At 39.5% G+C, this 23,064-nt stretch overlaps 1 protein-coding gene across 30 annotated transcripts in view; it reads left to right on the top strand.

Moving 5' to 3' along the window:
* The window catches only part of PPP6R3 (protein phosphatase 6 regulatory subunit 3), a 55,609-nt gene that overhangs the window by 10,630 nt on the left and 21,915 nt on the right, over window positions 1–23,064 (top strand). For 10 of the 30 annotated variants that reach the window (XM_083427238.1, XM_083427231.1, XM_083427233.1 and 7 more), the window contains exons 2-13: window positions 732–882; window positions 4,091–4,199; window positions 6,343–6,471; window positions 7,781–7,907; window positions 10,425–10,657; window positions 13,641–13,827; window positions 14,574–14,711; window positions 17,015–17,080; window positions 17,740–17,852; window positions 19,227–19,340; window positions 20,200–20,329; window positions 21,431–21,583. In XM_083427238.1, coding sequence (XP_083283364.1) covers window positions 7,896–7,907; window positions 10,425–10,657; window positions 13,641–13,827; window positions 14,574–14,711; window positions 17,015–17,080; window positions 17,740–17,852; window positions 19,227–19,340; window positions 20,200–20,329; window positions 21,431–21,583 — 1,146 coding nt within the window. In that variant the 5' untranslated portion in view covers window positions 732–882; window positions 4,091–4,199; window positions 6,343–6,471; window positions 7,781–7,895. Of the gene's footprint in view, window positions 1–731; window positions 883–4,046; window positions 4,200–6,342; window positions 6,472–7,780; window positions 7,908–10,424; window positions 10,658–13,640; window positions 13,828–14,573; window positions 14,712–17,014; window positions 17,081–17,739; window positions 17,853–19,226; window positions 19,341–20,199; window positions 20,330–21,430; window positions 21,584–23,064 lie in introns of all 30 variants that reach the window. The other 20 variants (XM_083427230.1, XM_083427216.1, XM_083427229.1 and 17 more) reach the window with 4 other exon arrangements.

Genomic DNA, 23,064 nt, shown 5'->3' with positions numbered 1-23,064 from the left:
AACTTGTCCTAGGAGCATTTTGGGACAGGGAATTTCATTAGCTCTGGGCGCAATACTGCACCTAAGATTTCAGATTAAAACTGCAAAGTGGAAAACTGCCTCCCCACTTCCAGCTACTCTATGAAGACTAGAGAAGAGACCCTCTTAAGAATATTAGGGTGGTGGGCAGGGGAAGGACTAGACTTTGTGAAAAACGAACATAATATTTTAGCTGCAGTTCATACATTTTCAGCTTTGTATTCTTGTTATAAAAAAGCACGCCTAGACTTTCCGTTGTTGCGCCCATAATCTAGGTTTAAGGTGCCATTTAGCGCCTAGTTTTTATATCTTTCTAACACTGCTTAGAACTATAAATTAAAACTGCATGTTATTTTGATTAATGTTCATAATCCATACCAAACTGCTTTTTTAAATGCAGTGTGTGTTTGGGAGGGGGGGGAATAATGATGTTTGAGAATACTAGCAATTGAAATGGGGAAGAGTTAAATTGGGTACCTTTGCTTTGGTGATTATTGAAACATTATGGTTCCCTCAAAAAGCCTCAGCAGTTTCTCCAAGTACAGTTTAAGCTTTTCTCTCTACCGTTGTGTAAAATATGTGAGAGACGTTACCCTGATTAAATTGCTCTCATGTTACTAGCTCTCAATATATTCCATTATTGAGGTGTTCATTATTGACTTCACTAATGAAATTGTGTTGACGTTATAAAATTGTATTGTGTTTTCTCATAGGAAGAAATCGGCTTCATCTTAACCTAATTCAGCCTGCTAATCTGCTAATACTGTAGATTTAAAGATTTTGCTGCTGCCTGGATACCCTGTAATGGGCAAGGAGCCACAAAGAATACATTTTTTTTTTCTTTTTAACATTTTCTGTTAACAGGTAAGAAATACCAGCTAGTATGCCTCTGCAGATGTTGCTTAATGTTTTGGTGTTTGCGTCTTCCCCTAAATATTGGCTAAACACAATGCTCTTTGCTTTCCTACTTTTTTTCTTTTTAAGCCCTTAGCTACACATGCAGTTTTATCTCCATTACTAATGACTTAAATTCAGTTTAGGATCAATATGGCATCAACACTGCAAGTTTTTTTGTGTATGTTTACAAAAATGGCACATAACCGGATCTGTAAGTCCTGTTTTGGAACAGGAATTGAAGCCCTGGGTCGCTGGAAAATAATCCATGATCAAGTCATGTGCATGTTCACTATACTAAATCTGATTGAATAGGATTGCCTGGGTTTAATTCCTTTATGTGAAAATGGTTTTGCCTTTAACTGAAGTTTGCTTCTTGATGTTTCCTCAACATTACTTAAAGATAGTTTTTCTGGTGAGTTGGGAGGTGACTTATCAGTATCGTGTGATTTGTTTAGATTCTTAATTATTGTGACAGTGCTGCATGATTGAGTTTCAGTTTAACTAGCTTGCATTAATTGTATATCTGCCGCTTTTCTTGCCCCCATTAGAAGGCAGAAGTACCTCCCTAAAAGCTAGAGAAGTCAAGCACATAGTGACAAATTATTATATGTTAAAATGGTGACATAGAGGAGAGTGTTCACATTTGCCATTACTGATGTTATCTGCTAATGTAACATTTGGAGAGAATACTGCTTAGATATTTTACTTGTTACTTGTTTAACCATGCCTGTGTTTCTGAGCTAGGTTTAAATGTCCAGTTAGGCTACTTTGAGCAACTTTCCCCTGCTTCTTTGGACAGAGGATGAGAAAGCTTCACACTGCCAAGTGTTTGTGGTTACTTGTATAAATTCTAAATGTTAGGTTCCTTCTTTGCGAGGAAATGATTTTGTATGAGCACTCTTGTGGCTTAATGTAAGGTGGTAAATGGCCTTCAGAATGCCAGCAGTACTTGTTAGCATGTTTGCTGCACCTCTTTGAAGGGTGTTCACAACTGAAAGGCACTATTTCCATTTGCGGCCTGCCTAACTCATAACAGTGTGGGCACCTGAAGTTAGGATTTTGATCTCCTAAAATGGGTAGGTCTTTACAAGAGGAGGTGGTCTTTGGGGCACTTTTTGGAGGTCACAAGACACTGCAGCTTAATCTGAATGCAACTAAAATAAGGATAATGGAATAAGACCTACTTCCTCAGGAAGCTGGTGCACCAACCAAATTTGGTGAAAGATGCTTCAGGCTACAAAGGCTACTTGGACGTCTGAAGACCAATGCTGGGTCCAAAACCATGCGTGACCTGTCCAGAAACAGGTGAACACAGTTCTGTAGTATGGTAAATTCCTCACCAACAATGTGTCATAAAGGGATTAAGCTTGCATTTCTTCCTCAGCCCAGGCAGTGACTGATTCCAGACACTCTTGTCTGTCTTAAGATGGGTACTGTATTTCTGCATGCAGGTCCCTGCTTAGCACAAATTTGAAAGCTGGCAATGTACCATATTTTTCGCTCCATAAGACGCACCTAGTTTTTGGAGGAGGAAAACAAGAAAAAAAATATATTCTGAATCCCAGAAGCCAGAACAGCAAGAGGGATTGCTGCACAGCGAAAGCAGCGATCCCTCTTGCTGTTCTGGCTTCTGGGATAGCTGCGCAGCCTGCATTCACTCCATAAGACGCACACACATTTCCCCTTACTTTTTAGGAGGGAAAAAATGAGTCTTATAGAGCAAAAAATACGGTAATTCAACCATACGCTACCAAAAGGTGAGTTTATAAAGAAAGCAGAAGCAACCTGAAACAAATAGTGACTCTTAACCCGTTGTTGCATTTGCAAGTCACAGGAAATCTTAGCTTTCTTAGCAAATTGTTACCTGACATTGCTGACACTTCACTAGTCTCCTGGTGCAAGTGGGATCAATTAACCACAATTCCTGGCTTAGTATTGTGTCCTAACTGGGGGCTGTGGTTTGTTCTGCTCAACTAGCATCAAGAAGCTGAGGACAAATGTTGATTTCATATTGTGACTACTGTAATCTGAAAATGGAGCATTTAACTTCATATTTTCCTTCAAAAGTACATGCCTTCAAAAGTTGGTAACTTATTAAACATTAACATTGAATTGTTCTGCTAAACTAACCTCCTCTCATGCACATGCGAAAGGGAAGAGAGATGGGGGTGCATTATGGTATATGTTAATTCTATTTATACGACTAAGTAGCCAGATTTTAAATACTGAAATGGATTCCAACTTCTCTGTGTTAATTCATTGGAAAGTAGATGCAAAAGTATCTTAGTTACATGAGAGGATCTAACAACATTGAAGGCAAGGGAAAAAGTTATTCAACAATGTCCTCAAGGTTGGGGTGGGCACACTTTAGCCTTGTGGAATTTACTCCCCCCCCCCCCAAGAACTGAGGCCCATGAACCACAGACAGGTATAAAACAGTTGCTGGTGGGATGGATGGCAACATACTCTTAGAACTAAGAAGCATGAGTGCCTATGAGCACATGCTCATCCCAGGAATTTATTTTTAGTATCACAACTGAGCTCTTTGGGGTGGTTAGCTAGTAGGTCAGGATCTATTGATAGATCACTGAGTGATTTTTCAGTAGATCAACAAGGGTTATGTGGCCTAATTGTTTAACAACTCTTACCTCCCAACTAGACAGTGAAATCCTTCCTTCATTGTTCAAATTAACCTCTAGATATGTTAATAAAGTTGACCAACCTAGCATGGTACAACTTTCTTAAGATACCTAGAGGTTAATTTGAACAATGAACATCATACCAACTTGTTCTAGTTATTTGGGAGTGTGTGTGTGTTTACTGTAGAAGGTGACATTCTTGGGATTTTCCTTGTTAGCTACTGAGTTGAATGACAATTGCGGGGAGAGCTCAGATATTCTCACAATGTAGCCTCCAAGTCAAATGCCCATTGACACTGGTTGATAGGAGGAGTTTGGCTAACTGGTAACGATGGTGGATACCACCCAGTGGCAGACATTCTTTGACTAAAAGGGCTTCCCTTTCTTAGGTGAATTGTATACTTTATTCCTTGATTCTTTGAATAAAAGTTACTGTGTTGGTGAATATGATTGTGATACCTGGTCTGTGGGTTACCTTATATTTGTATTAAGACAGGAGGATTACAGTAAAAAACAAAAGTTCATTCTATGTGCAGGCGTGGTCGAGGCAAGGAGGGCTGTTTTTGAAGGAAAGAAGGTGGCAGTTAGCTATCAGTTCAGAAGGTTCGCTGAAGAGCTGAGCGAGAAGACTCCAAAGTAGTGAAGGTACCCTATCAAAGATACTGGTTAGATAAGGAATCATTTTTGGAAAGCTTTTCATAAGATGATGATGAGAGGGTACAGTAATCCTAGAGGAGATAGTACATATCGCCAGAATACAAAGGGAAGTAGCAGCTCCTCGGTTCATGTAATATTTGCTCCCAAGAGTTGCTCTATGGAACAAGATACATTGTTCTAGGTCATGAGCAGAAGTAAATACAGTACTCAGCACTATGACCACTTAGAAACATTGTGTGGGTGCATTCTATATGTTCAACATTAGCACAGATACCAATCATTCTAAGAACATATTTTGAGGCAGTGGAAGACAGGTGTGCCTGGCGTGCTCTGGTGCATGGGGTCACGAAGAGTCGGACACAACTAAATGACTAAACAACAACACCTGTTGTGCTATTGAGACTGAAAGATGATGATTTGTAGTGTAGAATCCTCCCTTGTTCTTGGGGAGAACCCAGTACTGTGGGGAGATGTATAAAGTAACCCCGAGATTAATTACAGTATGTATTGTAAATCAAAGCTGGTGTGGCAATGATGAAGCTTTTTAGAATGTAATTCATGCTTCCAATCATTGAGCACCCAAGCAACTAGGGTATTGAAGGAGTTCCATACAGTTCCATAGCTACTGTAGAGTGGAACATGATGCATTTGAAGACAGGTAGAAAAACAACAGGGGTTGCTGCAAGTATGAGAGATAGGACCCTTAATACTTTCCTTATTCTGCTAAGAGCATCAGCTAGGTGACTGTACTAGCAGCTGTGGGTGGCAACTGGAACTGTGCCTATTAGCATATCAGTCCCAAAGGGTTATAAATTGTAAGATCTTGAAAGCCATGCCTCCTTGTTTGTTCACATAGCATCTGGTTGTAATGTACAAGTAGCAATGAATAGTCTCTCCTTGCAGACTCGCAGCCAGTCCTATTAAATTGAGGTGGGCAGTCTATTCTAGTGCAAACCAGACTCCATTGATGGAAATTCTTTGGATCAAAGTAGGTTGGGCTTGATTGCCCACCATTGTAAAGACTAAAGTTAGAAATAGTGAGTAATTTGTTTGATCCTAATGAGATTGGAACTGGAAGAGGGATCAGTTGTGGCAACTTTATCCATATATGAGTAACAGCAAAGGAAGAAGATATTATTGGACTGAGATGACACTCAGAAGTGTCTATTGCCAGGCTTGTTAAAAATATGCAATGAAATGATCATAGTTGTATATGGGAAGAACAAAGCTCAGCATCTGTTTTGATCCTTTTAAAAAAAACACTTCATTAATTTTGCACAAAGTTTAGAGAACAATAGCATGCAATAGGGGAGAAATTGTGAAACACATTTTGATGGGCAGTAGATATAAATAATATAGATAACTAGTGTACCCTATATGTCGTAGAAGGAATACAAACATAGGAAATGAACTAAAAAGAAAGGAAAATGGCGATGCATTAAAAAATCCATATAACTACATAAATCACACCATTTTCACACATTGCCTATATCTGCCAAGGCTGCTGTCAAAGAATGTGGCAGCTGTGCCCTGTTAGTATATTCAGTAAGATTTTTCCAAACTGCCCAGAGTTTTGATTTTGATTTGATTTAATATTTGTATTCCACTTTTCTAACAACAAATGTTGAGTGCAAAGCAGCTCACAATAGCATTAAAAAAAGTTGCAATTATTATAATATCAAACACAGTAGCTTATAAATGAAGCAAACAACAGCAACAGATTCAACAAAACAATTAATACAATTCAGTAAAGTCATAATAACTGATAGTGTTGCCAGGATACTTCCTAATTGCATGAAACCTTACTCCAGAACTGCCCTGTTGATATCAAATTCATTGTTTTGCAACATAGCAAGGATGGAAACCTTGTTCCCTATATGTGAACTATAGAAACCTACATGGAACCATACACTTACAAAACCATTTGAGATAGGTGGGCAGGGTTGTTGAGTTAGTTGTGAATCTGATTATCAGTTTCTGATAGGATGGGAGGAGAAGATTATCCAGACCCATTTTAATATGGCTTTGGGCCATACAAGAGAGAGGCGTTGGAGGACTGCTGCTCAGCTCCTTGGCACTTATGCTGTAGTGTACTGCTGGGTTTCATCTTGTTCCCCATGCTTTTTAACAGCAATATCAAGCCACTGGGGAATTTAGACCATGAGGTCACCAGTATGTCATTTCAGTGAGTTGGAGCACAAAGCCACCAGTATGTAGATGACAACCATCTTCTGGCCCCTCTCCAAATCCTCTGAATCAGGTGAGGCTCTGCAAGTGCTGGACCTTTGAATAACTTCTCCCCTTCCACAATGTTTTGGAAAACCAGCGCTATGTAATCATTTTCCAAGAAGCCTGGCTTGCACATGGATCTAATTGTAAGATCCCCATGGTGGGTGCTCTGCAGCAAAAGAGTAGGAGAGCAAAAGAATAAGACTCTAAACTGGATACACTTTGTAGGATGAAGATAAGATTTATTCATGTTGATGCAGAGCTCCAGTGAGGCTTGGTAGTCAAGCATATAATTAGTGACCCCTTCCTTCAATGGGATGTGTTGACCACCAGCTTCAATTGCTTTTGAAAGGGATTAGATGAGGCTATAAATGGCTGCTAGTTATGATAGGATCACAGGGAGTATGCCTTCAAATACCAGTCACTGAGGTGCAACAGTGGGAGAGAGCTATTTCCCTCCTGTCCTGTTTATGGGCTTCTCATAGGCACAAGGTTGGCTAGTGTGGGAGATGGGAGAGTGGCCTGCATGAGTATTTGGTCTGATCCAACAGAGTTATTAGGTTTAGTATTGATCAGTTATTCCTGAATTGGAGCACTGCATGTTGCAGTTGATAGCATCAGTTTGGGATGAAAAATTCACCAAGTGTCTAATCACAGTTTTGGCTAACTCCATGGGTGGGGTTCTTAGTTCACAACAAAGTTGAACCCAAAGCAGCTCACAGTAATACCTTCAAAAGTAACATCTCCAACATAACCATTCAGTACTTGATGTAGTTTGACCAGATACATACAGTAATTTGAAATAGTTTATCACAATTGGTAGTTGAATACTAATACAGAGCCAGCTCACATAATCCATCTGGGAAGGGTTCTTCTTCCTTTCTTTTCACTGCCACAAAGAAAGGAGCTGAGAAGTTATCTGCCACAGTAGTGCTATAGCTACACCCATTTTTTACTCATCAAAGCTGTAAAGTCCAAAGTTCTCAGGTCCAGTACAGTTTCAATGTATTGCCATGTGCACAAGGTTGAAGAATGAATAGGGGTATGCCTGGTCCTAATAAGACATACAGTCCCGAACAAGGAATTGACTACTCCATAACTGAATGCAATGTGGAGTCTATGAAACATGTTTATGCATTTGTCACCATGAGAATCAGAAAAGTGCCACTAGATTCATTTGTGCCAGTAGTAAACACCATGACATTTATTTGAATGTTGGCACATTTGTAAACCTAGTAAAGTCTTAATGCTGTGGGTTTATTAAAGACAAGTTCTCTTATTTTAAGGGTTCCTCTGATTTGCCCTTTGATCCATTTTGTGGTGTTTTTCCTTATTCCAAGGGTCCTGGCCTCCTGTTGAAAAGTGATGGAATAATCTGGTCAGCATCTGCCATATTGAGAAACCAGCCCCTAATACGGCTTGCCTGGGAGAAAGTTTGTGAAATAACGCAGTAACATGTTTGCAGTAGTATGCTTTTCTTTTTTGTTGCTACTTACTGTTAGTCTTTCCTGAATCAATTCATTGAAAATCAATGAAATGTATGTATGTATGAATGAATGAATGAATGAATGTAACTAGGGAAATATTTTCATGCAGCATGATCTATGCATACATTATTGGAAGTAAGCACCACTGTGTTCAGTGGGACTTAATTTCAAGTAAGTATGTGTAGGTTTGTAAATTTAGTGCCCAGGAATTATTCTGGAACTCTTTGTCAGAAGTACTATTGTTCACAGATTCGGGTTGCTTTGATTGGGGTTAAAGTCTGGAAAACTGATTTTATTTTTAATAGATGTAGCATGAACCTTGCTTTTCGGGTTGAAAGTTACCCTGTATTTGTCAACAAGAAATGGTTGCGGTAGCCTGACAAATAAGCCAATGTTTGACTTCAGTTTGTGTGTAAATTATACTGTGTATGAAATTTGAGCAACTTTTGTAAGTGCACTAATACCTTAATTGGTTGGCTAGCTTTGGGCCATTTCTACCTTCTAATATTTACACATGATGTCATAGCATGGAATTCAATATTTTCAGTTATAAAAGTTCTTACTGCACAAACATTACTGCGTGTCAGATTGAATGACACCCCCATCTCTGTGCCAATTTTGGTGGGCACAGGGGGAGGTGGTGGGGGAAAGTCCACTTGCAGAACTCCTTGTACAGAACTTTCACTGATGTGGTGCACTGGGTGAATCCTCCTGTTAGATTTTAATAACTAAATAAATTTTTGTTTTGTTTAGTTTATATCCCACCCTTCCTCCCAAATGAGGGCAGGGTGGCATGATGTATATCAGTAGACAATACATCACAACCAAGAGTGTTGGAAACAGACATAAATCAGATTGTCCTCCTGATCCCCTTATACCCAATGAATATAACAAACCAAAATTGCTGGCTGTCTCCTCAATCCTTACAATATGCATTTGGAAGCAAGCATTGTTGGTTTCAGAGGAACCTGCCTCAGTGAAGTGCTTAGAGAGCTACGGCCTATTTTAAAGGCAAGTGCCTACAATTTTTGGCTCAACTTGGATCTTTCTCCACAATGGAAAAATGTGATTCTCTATACCTTCACCACTAGCTATTTATGGAGAGCATCACACATGCATCTTTATGAGTGCTGACCTGTGCTGAATTCATGACAGTATTATGCTGGCTGTATATGCCACTCTGGTTCTCTCTGCTGTTGCCTTAAAATGAGAGAACCAAAGCTACCATCATAATGCAGTGCAACATGGTAGAATGAGCACGTATCATTTTCCATAGAAAGTGTTCTGCATCCATGTTTTCCAGTAGGCAGTTGCTACTTAACTCTGGCAAATGGCAAATTATAAGGTTATAGATGTGTTTGAAAAACATTTGTGGGTTACTGGGCACTTTATCTAACTCTATTCCTGTTTTTCCTCCTTAATGTGATTTGCTAATGCAACTGATGTCTATTTGCTATAGCAGTGAGAATTATGTATAATAGTCCTATGCATGTATACCAACTTCTGTTTAATGTTGGTGGGCACAGTTGAAGTTTGAGGAGAATAAACCATTCTCAAAAAGGATTTTATGGTAACTAATTGGGGCTGGGCTTGTAACATTTTATTATGAAGTGGAAAAGGGGCTCTGGCTCATGCCCTCATTTCTTTAATTTTTAATAACGTTTGTGCAGCATTGACTTGTTAAGGAATTAAGCTGAGTTTCTGAAATACATGTGCATCAACGCATTTTTAAAAAACAGCCTTGTCTTAATTTGCATCAGTGCAGTGCCAAGAAAAATCACTTAAGCCTTGAGTCAGTATGAGGCCAAAGGTATGTTTGTAGTGTTGATACTTTGCTTGTTGGCCTTTTTGTTCATTTCATGAGCTCTTGCCAGTCATGGGCTAGGTGAAGGAAAGCCAGATCTTTTGGTGCAAACTAATAAAGGACTTAATTCTATTCTTGGCAATAGTATCCATAGAGATAAAAGATAATAGTACACATGGGCACCTTAGTGAGATAAACATGGATCCACAGTCATGTGAGCCAAAATCCTCTCATTTTTCCTGATTTAACTCTCAACTAGCATTTTAACAATCTCTTGAATCAGCTGCTTCTTGGAAACTGACTTAGAGTGCCATCAGTTTGCTGTTAGATAAAAAGACAAGAAGATACTGGAAAATTCTAAGCTGGGTTAACATTTTTCTTAACTGTTGTTGCATTAACATGTCAAATCTTGTATGTCAAAATTTTACAATTCTTGAACTAGCTAACAACTTGATTGAAATTTAAGACATTGGCTTATCATTCAAGGCACTTTGATAAAATACTCCTTCATCTTCCATGAAGTCCAATTTTTAACGCTGTTCATCTTTTCCCTGCTTTCTGTTTTTGCTTCTGCAGTTTTGTGTGCAAACTGAGAACAGGGGAAACAGGAGAACGGCTTCCCTAAGGACTGTTAGAGACCGGCTATTATCTGTTCCTTTAATTAAGGCTGTGTGTGCTTTTCCTTTTCTCTAGACCAGCATGTTTTGGAAATTTGATCTTCACTCATCATCCCACATAGACACACTTCTAGAGAGAGAAGATGTAACACTGAAGGAGCTGATGGATGAAGATGATGTTTTACAAGAGTGCAAAGCTCAAAACCGCAAACTTATAGAGTTTCTTTTGAAATCGGAATGTCTGGAAGATCTGGTATCATTCATTATAGAAGAGCCACCTCAAGACATGGATGAAAAAATCAGATACAAGTAGGAAATGAGTTTTGATCTAGGAGCTTGAAGTTGAGGGAAGACAAAAGCTCACTAGCAGAATAGCTGACTGTAGTTTCATAAGACTGTTGCACCTATAGTTTAAGGGTGGTAACATGTCCCTCTTTATGGTATGTTTTTTTAATATACCTTTTAAAAAAACCTCATTGGGTTATATCTCTACTCTGTTCACAGGGAAACTACATGCTGCAAGCGATCTCCCCACTGCTGTCTTGTGCTTCCAACCAAAAGTACACCCCCTAATAGTCTTAGCTAATTTAACACCCTCCAGGTATTTTGGACAACTCCATCCTCTGCCCACACAGCTGTGCTGTCTGGGGCTATGGAGATGTAGTCCAGAAGCTCTGGCAGACACCAGGGGGCCAAAGCTACTCTAAGGGTTGGGCACTTTCAGGAAAGGTTTTTGATGGTGTTGGGGAAACTCGAGTGGGAGAGGGGAGCATGGGGGTTACTGTGAAGATTTAAGTGGAGGCAGCTTGCATGAGCAAATCAGTGGATGCAAGAGACTAATGGAGAAAAGGAGGATTTTTTCTTGTGTGAACACTGGCGTGTTGTGGTCTTGTGCCTGCATAAAGAAGGCTGACTCATATTCTGGATTAAATTATAATATCTGAGAAAACCCCTTCCCACACCAAATTTAGTCATTAATGTGGGTCCTGCTTTGTGTTCATCTCCATGTGGGTTGAGACTGTTACTGCTGGAAGTAGGGCCTTTTATTCATGGTGTGGAGAGCAGCCCCCCCCCCCCCAAGTATATTAATCCATCTTTTGCTGGCTTTTAGGAGAGTTTGAAATGCATATTTTTCTTACTTTGGCCATTGTTTCTGACTAATAATGATTTTGGATTGTGATCCTCCTTAAGCCTTTGCATATGTGTGTTTGTGTGTATTAGTGTTTTAAGCATTATACTGTACTTAATCAGACTGGATTTCTACCCAGAGCCAGCCTCATTGAAATAATGTTGTCAGATACAAAACCTGTCAAACTCGAATGGCTGGTAAAAGTTGCTTGTGTTCCTATCGCTAGTTAAAAGTTCATAGGTTGCAAAATAGCAGGAATTTCTCTCTTTTTACTTATGCGTACTTGTAGGTTATTAAAACTTTTTAAAAATAATAATATAAAACTTGCTTTCAGTAGTGGCTGGTGCCCATGTGCACTGGTGGGGCGAAGGACAGGTTAGCCAACAGCCAGGGGTGGAGCTGATTGGATGTGGAGGCAGCCAATTCTGGTTCTCTCCTCAGTTGTCTCTCTTGAAAAGGTACTAAGGACATCTAAACAACTTCATTGTTCCTGTCAGACCTCTAGACCAGTACTGTCTACTTTGTCTGGCATTGTGGGAGGGGCATTATTGGTTTATTATTATTATTATGTATTTTGTATTCTCGTTTTGCATTTTTGTGTTGTGAATTGTCCTGTGATCTTAACAATGATCTAGCACAGGTATGACTAGCTGGTGGGCAGTAGGCTGGTTCCACCTCCCCTGTAAATTTTATCTGATCCTTAACTTGGAAGCCTGCCAATAGTTGTTGTTTTTTGCATGGTGCAGTGCCATAGCTACAAGGGGGCTAGCCTGGGTTTTTTTGCCCTGGTTGAAACCTCCAGAGGGGCATCACTAAGGCTCTCAGCCTGTGTGTGTGTATACGTGAATGCGTATAGGGTGTGTGTGTGCCAAACTGGGTCTGTGCTACTACATTTTCCACACATTATGTAAAGATTTTATTTCATTTGCTCAGGAGTTGGTGAACCATGGAGGAATTATTCACCCCATTGCTAAGCAAAGTTGCCACCAACTGTGCAGCCAGAGAATGCTAAATGAATATATTTTAGTCAATATTTGTAGCCACAACACTTGCATTCCCTTTTCCATGGCAAGCAAGCAAGCAAACACACACATACTCCACTTGAGATACATACCTTGGGGCAAAGTGAGGGTTGATGTTGCATCTCTTTCACATCTTCCTCATTCTCCTCTCTTTGGCTGTGCACAATCAAGCCCTATGATTAATAACAGAAAGCTAAAGGCAAGGGTGCTGACCCTCCCCACACTCATTTAGGCTCTCTCTATTTCTCCATTGTCTGCTCAATAAATACATTGAATAAAGCAGGGCTTCTGGCTCTGCATAATCTCTGCTTCTCCTCTGATCGTGTACTTTCCAAGAGCAAGCAGTTCTGGTGACTGAAGCTTGCAAGCGGCCCAATGTAATCTGGATTGATTGGGAGCATTGATCTGGTTCACTCTGTTTTTATGCTATGTGTTCTGAAGAACGCCTTTTTGACTACATTTTATGTTACCAATCAGAGAAAGTAGCCTAAATACAGGAGTATTGGGCCCCAGTGCTTAACCTTACCAACTCTAAAGACTCCTTCAAGGGAAGCAATGGGATAGCTTTAGAGCACCCCACTCCCCCCAAATTGGGATAGGACCTGGCAGCACACAGTGATTATCAATTGAATGCATGTATGGGCAGGTGATTGGCCAGCAGAGAACAAGTGTCTCTGGAGACCAGACCATTCTAATAGCAATCTTAATAAGCCACTGCTGCCACCAAGGCCCTGAGGAGTGATGGATTTACCACTGCATCCACAGTCCTTTCATTCATCATGGCAACAGCATAAGGTAGAGTTGGCAGACAAATTGGGCTTAATTCATACAGCAGCTTCAGGCTGGTGTAGTGATCAGGCCTGGGTGAGGCCTTCTGCCAGGTGCCCCCGGCTGTCAGAGCAGCTCGGTGGTGGACCTAGTAGATGATTATATATGTTTTGTTGATAGAGAGGGAATAACCCCTGGATGTTTGCTGGCCTGCCTCCACAAACTGAGGGGTATCTCTGATTTTCTTTGCACTTTGTGTATTCAAACTACATATAATGGTACGCTCAGCTTTGCTAGATAAAGCACTTGTAATTGGTGTGTAAGGCTAATTTATTATTACTAATTAAGTAAAATGTCTACTTCTCTCTTTCAGGTATCCAAACATATCTTGTGAGCTGCTTACTTCAGATGTTTCACAGATCAATGATAGACTGGGAGAAGAGGAATCATTATTAACAAAACTGTATAGTTTTCTTCTAAATGAGCCACCCCTAAATCCGTTATTGGCCAGTTTCTTCAGCAAGGTGCTAAGTATTCTTATTAGCAGAAAACCAGAACAGGTAATTACTTAATTGCTCCTTTGGAAACACTGTGCTTTCAACTGCCTACCTTAAGTTAGTTTCATTCCACTTGCTATCTTTAGAAGAGCAACAATCGTAATAGTTCTTTTGGCAAATTAATGTTGGTGCCATATATAGATTTTTCAAAAAGAATATAAGAATATGTTGAGGCTCTTTAACCATCTGACCACCCATGGGCCATATACCACCCTTGGAAGCTTCCTATTTGGTATTCAGGGCCTCTTTTCCTCCGCCTCTTGCCCTCAGTTTTCATGTCTACCTCTCCAAATTGCAGGAACTGGAAATCTCATCAGGATTGGAATGCTGGCATGGGAGGTTGTAGGCTTCTGCATCTGTGATTGTATTATCTACAAAGACCCATTGAAACAAATTGAGATAGAAGAGTTAAACATTTTAACCTCTCATGACAGGATTCTCATCCAAATTGGTCCCCCAGAGCCTAGTATTTGCATTTTGGGAAGGGGACCTCTCACAGTGCACAGGTGGTTTTTCCTCAGTGCAAATTGCAATAGAGAGCTGTGCATGCATGGAAGAAAATGAAAGGTGTGTGTGTCCTGAACCATGTTGGTGCTGAAGGAATGTGGCCGCTGCGGGTGGGGGAAAGCATCCCTTTCAAAGAGGGATAAGCCTTACTCTACTTAATTTTTTTCTGGCAATTTAGTTTTGATTGTTTTTGTTGGCTTTATTATTTCGCAACTTTATGTTCTGCCTTTTATCTTTCACAGATCGTGGATTTCTTAAAGAAAAAGCATGATTTTGTAGACCTCATTATAAAGCACATAGGAACCTCTGCTATTATGGACTTGTTGCTCAGGCTGCTAACATGCATAGAACCTCCACAGCCCAGGCAAGAAGTGTTAAATGTAAGTAATTTCTTTTGGAATGGGAGTCATCTTTAAAAGTGAATATTAGGGGCATTGTTTAGAAACTGAAATTGTAAATAGCTAGTGAGGTACCCTTGGCATTCAATTTTTAAGTAGAGCAGGAAAAATCCTTCACTTGCAAAGGTAACTCCTGTGCTGTCTATGAAATGCTTACTTTTTTCTTTATTTACTTGCAGCATTTTCATCCTATTCTTCAGCCAAAAAAGCTGAATAGATATCTAAATCTAAATGATAAGAGAGTTCATTCCCTGGGATTTACAATCTCAAAAGACAAGAGACAAAATGAAAAAGATCTGGGAGGTGGTAGAGAGGTTCCTGTTTTGATCAGTTGGAATGGAAATGCTAGCTATCACCAAGCACTTAAATAATTGTATTTGAACTGTAAACACATTCAATTTCAGCTGCTTTTAGTTTCCCCATATTCCAGCTGTTTGTTACCTCGTTTAGATACATGACTATGATGCCATGAATGCATCTAGAAGCATGGAAAAGTACACAAGGGACTGTACTTCTAAAGCTGTTGTGGTTTCAGATTGTTAGTAGTGACAACTGAGCTTGCCATAGCTTACACATGAATGAAATCAATGTTTTGCAGTAATTCTTGAAATACCTTGTCAACACATTCATTTAAATTATTGATTAACAGCAATTAAGTGTATTCCAGTTGTAGCTCAAATAGCATCTTAAGCCATTTTGTGTTCTGTGTACAAGTCATTTTCCAGCTTGTCTGTAAATGTGAAGTGGAATGCTAGAGTGTGTTGACAAAAATATAAATGTAGTGTTGTCACCCTACAGCAGCAGTGCATGAAAAACAGTCAGAGAGCAGGTTTTACTATTTCAATCACAGGAAAAGCAACTTTATTTTAATTTTAATGCTTTGATTTCTCTTTAGAAGTACGGTCTCGCCTCCATGCACCCTATTTGATAATCTTTTTTACCACATGCAAGTCTCTGTACCAGTCTATTAACCTTTCTGCCTTTCTCTCCATCTTTTAATGCATGTTGTCTTCTGTATTCCTGCAGCTCTAGCCACACTCCATAAGCCTCTCTACTGTCTATATTATGCCTATCTATGTATCTCCGCTCCTCTTTTGCTATTTGTCCATCTGTTGAAACAGCACATAAAGTTTTAATGCTCCTAGCAATTCACATGCAGAATAATTCTTATAAGCTGGTAGGTTGTGTGTCATGGCTCAAAAAGCTGATGCCACCACCACCACACACTTGAATCAATGGAGGAGGAACATAGCGATGCCGAAATTTTCCTATCTTTGTTCCACAAAGGTTGGAAGGACTGCAGCTAATGCATATTTGGAATCCCTTCAGAGAACTGCGAATTGATTCATTGTTGACCTTTAGGGTTTACACTGTGCAGACTTGCATAACACAAATGTTAATTTTATTTCTAATTCCACAATCAGAGAAAAGGTAAATGGGCCTCTCATAGTCTTTGAATAAGTAATTTTAGAAGCAGAGGATGATCTTAAGGCCTGGTTTCAGAAATACATAATGAAAAATCTACAAGAATGCTGTTGGGGTTTAAGTAAACTTGGGAACATGATCTCCAGGAGGAACTGGACATGTAGCAATGGATATGGCAGCATAAGTCACTTAAAATCAGTCTGCGCAAGCATAAGAGAAAATATAATATGCCAGTCACAGAAAGCTGGAGTGATGGTAACAAAAGAGGTCTTATTTTTATGGTGGGTCTACCCAGTGATAACATATTTAATTAGCAGAAATGATTCACTTTAAAGGGCAGAACATATGCAAATGTCTCAAAATATTGTTCTTGTATACATTGTGGGGAGAATGCTGGTATGTTGTTTAAAGATTTGGCGGTATAATGCAGTTGCTAAAAAACTTACCAGCTGCAATTAGAGTAGAAACAGTACCGGATGCCTTCTCGGCAACATGACAGATAATTAATATATATACTAATCAGTGTACTAGTGTAGAACATCACCCCCCCCCCCCGCCCAAGAATAAATACAAAAAGATCTGGTATAATGTTAGAGATCCTTTCTTTCTCCCTGGCACCCTTAAAGATTGCCCATTCTCATGTTCTTGGTTTTTATAAAGAATTATACTTTGCATGTGGTAATATCGCTTATGGGTTCCTTCCTGCAAGTTTCTGAAGTCTTACTGATGTTGTTATCTATGGGAATGCACTTTTTAATGTATAATACCGCTTGTGGGTGGTGCTATCTATTCGATCTGTGTGACTGATGAAAATGTGAAAGGAGATTTAATTTCCTCCCCTCCCCCATATGTCTCTACAGTGGTTGAATGAAGAAAAAATAATTCAGCGGCTTGTGGAAATTGTGCATCCTTCTCAAGATGAAGATGTAAGGAATACATGTTCATATTCACGTAAATTTTGTAGGAAAATGTTGTCCTTGGCTGCTCTCCATGCCAAGCCCCACGGAGCCCCTCCCACTTCTCCTCATCACCCAGATGATAAACCATCACTTGTACTGTGGCAAAAAGTCTTGTGTCTTGCACTGCTAAGCATTGTGGAGATAGCAATCTTGTCTGCAGCAGGATTGCTGGAGAGGATCCTGTTAAAAGTGCGTGAGAGAGGGAGTTGGGGGAGATGATTGTGTCTGTGTGAAAAGGGGAATTGAATGTGTTTTGTTCAAGCATAAGAGCAGTAAAAGGAGATACTGTCACCAGCCCCACCCACTGGCATGCAGCTCTTGCCCACCCACCCACTGCCACATGTGCCCCCCAAGGGGCAAAAAGCCACTCTTATTTGATTTAAAACTTTTCTGTGCATAGTTATGCCTTGCTTACAAAATCCACACACTTCAATTTTGTCACCTGCATTGTATACAGAATGAGAAGCGTATAAGGAGGAGCTGCTGGTCCTGTAGCTTAACACTCATAATTTGTGTTGCCTTCTGGGAATTGGGTGAATTTGCATTTAAGTCTTAACCTTTGGTGCTAACTATCAATGAATACTGTAGGGGGTTTTTTTATTCCATAAACTGTCCTTGTTGTTTAGAGACACTCAAACGCATCCCAGTCACTCTGTGAAATTATCCGCTTGAGTAGAGACCAGATGCTACAAGTACAAAACAGTTCAGAACCAGATCCACTGCTTGCAACACTAGAAAAGTAGGTTGACTTGATGTTGTCATTGCTGTCATAGATATATGTATATATTCCATGGATATTGACATTTTTTGAAATGTTGAATGCTTTGCATGTGCCATGGAGAATGATGTAACTTGAATGCAAGTTCTGAAGTATGATAGTGCATTCTCTGTAGAAACAAGACATAAAAATGCTTAGATCACGTTAACAAAGATAAAAAGGTTTAATGTGTATTTTTTAAAAAAATAAATAAGCAGCAACAACCTTGAGATGCACTATACTCTGACCTAGTTCAGATGTTACGCTAAACCATGGTTTGGCATTACAGAGATAAGCAAGCATGAGTTTCAGTCTTCCATGCTTGTTCCTTCCCTCTTGTGCATGCAAGTGGAGGAAATAGTAAAAGGCTCGGAGAGAGAAAGTACATGGTTTGCAAAGGTGATGGCATTGATACTAAGTAAGGAAACTTATTTATGTTTTTTATCTATATAAGCAGATGTTAAAGTAACTTAATGCCTTGAAATCTATGGATGGTAAATCTAGGATCTATACTCTTTAAAGGGGTCACAAATAAATTTTATGCACTATTTGTTTATGCTTGCAGTACGTAACTGGCGTTGGTGGTGCAGTATATAGCCTGATATTATCCACAGAACGGGAACTGAGCAAGGGAGTTAACCTTTTGTCAAGGGTGTGGGTTGTAGGGTTGCATTCAAGAACTAATGGGGAGGTGGCCAAGGGCACAGTTTGTGTGCATAGTAGATAACAGCAATGTCCAGAAATACTAAATGTTTATATTGGTCAAGACTGCTCCCCCAGTTATGAAAGTATTTTAGTGCCATGTGATCATTTCCTGGTTTATGAGCTTGCCATTACTGTTACAAGGATTAGGGTTGCTATTAAAATAATTCTGATTCTTTTATTAAAGAAAAACGCAAGCAGCTCTGGACCAAAGAACAAACTGTAGGCCATATGTATGCCTTTCCTGAAAAATATGTATTTATTCATTTCAGAATATATTTAGTGTTCCCTCCCCCTGCAAAAGATCTAGGGGCGTGATACAGTTTTGAAGCAATGCTATATCCAATTAATTAAGTATAGCAGGTGAAAATACAAATTTAGCCTAGAAGCAGTCTAATGTTCCATAAATGCCTGAGCAAAAAGACATGTCTTAACTGAGCACTGGAATGTTAAAAAATTTGGTGCCTGGTTTATAATAGATGTGTCACTGTAGAAAAGGCACTAGTATCATGTGCCACCACTGAATGTATTGCCTCTGGTGGTGGAACAATGAGAAGAACCTGGGCAGGTTGATAAAGGGAGAAGCATTCCTTCAGATCCCTACAGCTACAAAAGGGAATGTTAAATTTCCAACAATGTTTTCTCTCTCTTTAGAAAAGAAATCATAGAACAGCTGCTATCAAATATATTCCATAAAGAGAAAAATGAATCGGCTATAGTCAGTGCAATTCAGATATTACTGACCTTACTGGAAACGAGACGGCCAACGTAAGATTGTCTTTTAATATTTCTACTGTTTAACAGTATTTTATCCAGCAGCAGTTGCGTTGTTTCTACCCTAGTCAGATGACTGTGTGCAGTTGCATATATATAAAGGTTTCTGAATGAGCATTTTCTAGTTTTGTGGATTCTGGATAGTAAGAAGGTGTTTAGCAAACGCAGTTTAACTGTACATGTAAAAGGCCACTTTCTGTCCATTCTGGCGCTGATTTCACTATAGGGAACAGTTGGAACAAGATGGTATCGTTTGTGTAAATTAATGTCATTAGTTTATATTAATGTCTTAGTTGGTAGAGCATGAGTCACTACTTCTTAGGGTCGTGAACCCCACGTTGTGAAAAAGATTCCTGCATTGCAGGGGGTTGAACTATATGACCCTCATGATCCCTTACAATCCTGTAATTCTATGATTCTATTAAATTGATGTAAATTGTGACTATATTGTCTGTACCTAAACATTTATCTTATACACATTCTTGGAAATAATAAGTCTTGCACAGTCCAAGTGGAAGCTTCTGAAATGGGGTCATCATGAATACATCACTGCAAAAATATGAGATTCATGTTGCTTGGAAGTCAGTTTTTGTGTATGTTAACCAAATTTTTAAAACATCATTTTACTGTGTGTCTGTGTGTCGGGTTGAGGGAAAGACTAAAGAATTGTTAGATGTGGGTCGGTGAGCAACAATGCGGATACTGTATCACCTTAATTGAAAGGAGAGTTGAATGTAAAAATTTTGATTTGTTCCCTTTACTATTATCTAGCCTAGTCAGCTTGCTGATCTATCTGTCTTTTTAAAGTAGCTGTGCTTTCTGTGTTAAAGAGCTTACCTTTTCTTCATTTTAGATTTGAAGGTCACATAGAGATTTGCCCACCAGGTATGAGCCACTCAACATATTTGGTCAACAAGAGTGTATTAGAAGCCATAAAAGCACGACTTCCATCCTTCCATGAACTGCTCTTGGAGCCCCCCAAAGTAAGTAAAACATTTAGTGCATATGAAATTGGAGCCATTCTGTTCCATCAATCCAGCTTCGAGGGTACTCATCCACCGTTTGATGAATTGGACATTGGTGGGTAACCTATATACACTTGGCTTTTAAGACTTGTTTTTAATCTGTTGTGTTTGCTGTTTGCTTTGTTTGATATTATATTGTTTCTGCTATTTTAATATTATATGAAATCTCCTTTGGGCATCTCTGTAATGAGGTGGAAAGGTGTGGATAAATATTTTAAATAAGTAAATAAGCCACCCATCGTCCAGTCCCAGAGGGAGTCTATCATCTCAGCGACCAAACTGCTTCTCCCCTCTCTTCCTCATTTTGTGTTCCCAGTGTAGAAGTGAACCTCCATTGCCAAGGAAACTGAGAGCATTATATTGCCCGATTGTAGTTCTGCTGCTTTCCCTTTCTTGACGTGCAGAACCAAGCTTTGCAGCATGATTGCCTAGATCAGCCTTCCCCATCCTAGTGCACTGTATATATTTTCTCCAACTCCCATCACCCCAAATAGCATGACCAATGGTCAAGGATGATAGGTGGTAGTCTAGCAACCTTTGGAGGACACCGGATTAGGGAAGGCTGGTCTACCTTCCAACTTTGGTAGTGAGGCTTTGAAGAAGTTGAGAAGTTATGCCAGTCTCCTCCCTGTTCTCCAGTGCCAAGCAGCAAGAGTGACTTGCCATTTATTGGCTTCTTCAAAGCCTTGAACAGAATGAAATAGCCTTGTCCCATCCAATACTCTGTATATGCCAAAGGAAGGAGACCAAGTCTCAATCTTGTTATGGTTTTTGCAAAAGAAATGCAACTTTGAGAACTTGGGGGAGAAGTGTTTTGTTATTGGCGAACTGATCATTGAACTGCTTATTTTACATATATGTCCTCACATTTTCAGCCCATGATATTGTAGAACATAATGTATGGGACTAACATTGAGTTTCTCTTTTAGGTATTCAGCTAAACGTTTCCGACTTAGTTTTGTGATTACCTTGTTTCCTCCTGCCCCCTCCCCCTTGTGGATAAATAATACTTTGGAGTTTGAGTAATATTTCAATATTTTTGTTCTCTTTTTTGTCTAGAAAAGTGTTATGAAGACAACATGGGGTGTATTGGATCCACCTGTAGGGAATACCAGGTTAAATGTGATCAGATTAATATCCAGCCTTCTACAGACAAATACAAACAGTGTAAACCTGGAACTTATAGAGCTCAATAGCATAGGAGTTATACTGGTAAGAGCATAAATACTTGCAATATTGACCTTCCTATCACAAATTATCACAGCAATGCTCATAATTTTTTTATTGTGCTAATTGTTCCTAATCTTGCTATGTCATGACACAGGTAAAAGATACTATGATTTCCTTGAGTGAGTGAATGGAATGTTACCTGTGAAATTAATATTTCTGTGCTGCCTCAGGTTTTGTATCTGAAAGTCAAATTAAATTACATGAGATATCCATGAATGGATCCTGTAACTTAAAAAGTACACTAAACTGCAGTCATGAACTATGGTTGACAGCAGTGTGTCGAGACCTGGGGACATTCACTGATATTCTCTCCATAGGGAAAATAGCCTCTGGATGATGGAGATTTTCAACTTGAAAATGGGGTGGGAGTAGAGAGTTAAGTCCCCTCCATTGCAAACAAATTTGCACTTCCCTACAGGCATTTCAGTTCTTTGGAAAGTTGGGGTTCCAACCTCAGTCCTCATGCATAATGTGTAGTTTGTTACAAATAGTTTAATCATTTGTTAAGGGCAGATGCAATTGTGGGAAATAGGAATGTCCCATGAGTTCAGAAGTCTGGAAAAATGGGGCTGCGCTTTATTGGCCATAGCACCATCATAAACTAAGATGGAGACACAGGCACTTTTTGTTTTATCTTAAACAGAATAAAATTGGCCAGTACATACATATAATCTGTGTATGGTTAAGGGGATTGGGAGCAGCTTGCATCTTCATGAGCAGCTGTCATTTTTTGTAGGAATTCTTATCAACTGATGTGATATACTCTTAATATTCATGAGTAGCCTGTTTTGTTGGGAATGCAGAAATCTCTGCTAGCCGAGCTGCTGCATCTTCCATCCATAGGCTTCTCTGAGGCACTGCTGGCACAAATACTATAGTGGCATAAGATGGTTTGTGCATATGTTGATTGGGGACAGTAGTTAATTGAATTTTCTTTTTAAAGAACACTGAAACTAGGCTTAGCTATTACTATTACTACTTTGCTGCAATTGAGAGCAGCATTCAGCTAGCTTGTGCTTGAGCAAGGATTAGCAGTAGCACAAGTGGATTCCCCTTCTGCTTCCTCCAGATCTGTTTCAGAGAGTTAAAGAAAACCTTAGAACACATTTGGGAGGCACGAGAGGAGGAGAGCAGGAGAACGTTTCATCGCACAACGAGAAACCCTTGTGGTAACAGAATATTCACCTTAGTGCTACATTGAATACAATCCTTAGTATACAAAATGACTCATTTTCAGTGAAGGTTCTCACTGACAGATGGGAAGAAGTGTTTTTCTCCACTTTTTCTAGAGACTTGAGTGCCATCCGCCACTCCATTCTGCAGGGTCAACCCATGCTGCTCTGGACCAGATCTTGGAAGGATGAAGGAAGGAAACAGCAAAAATTACTGTCCTTCTCTTCCAGTGGGAGCATCCTTTGAGTAGAGTTCAATTCACGGAAACTTAAGCACGCAGACTTGGATTT

Source organism: Podarcis tiliguerta (assembly GCF_965153285.1).
Source record: "Podarcis tiliguerta genome assembly, chromosome: 1".
NCBI lineage: Eukaryota > Metazoa > Chordata > Lepidosauria > Squamata > Lacertidae > Podarcis > Podarcis tiliguerta.
Note: the sequence above shows the minus strand (reverse complement) of the source record. Positions and strands in the feature narration are given on the sequence as shown.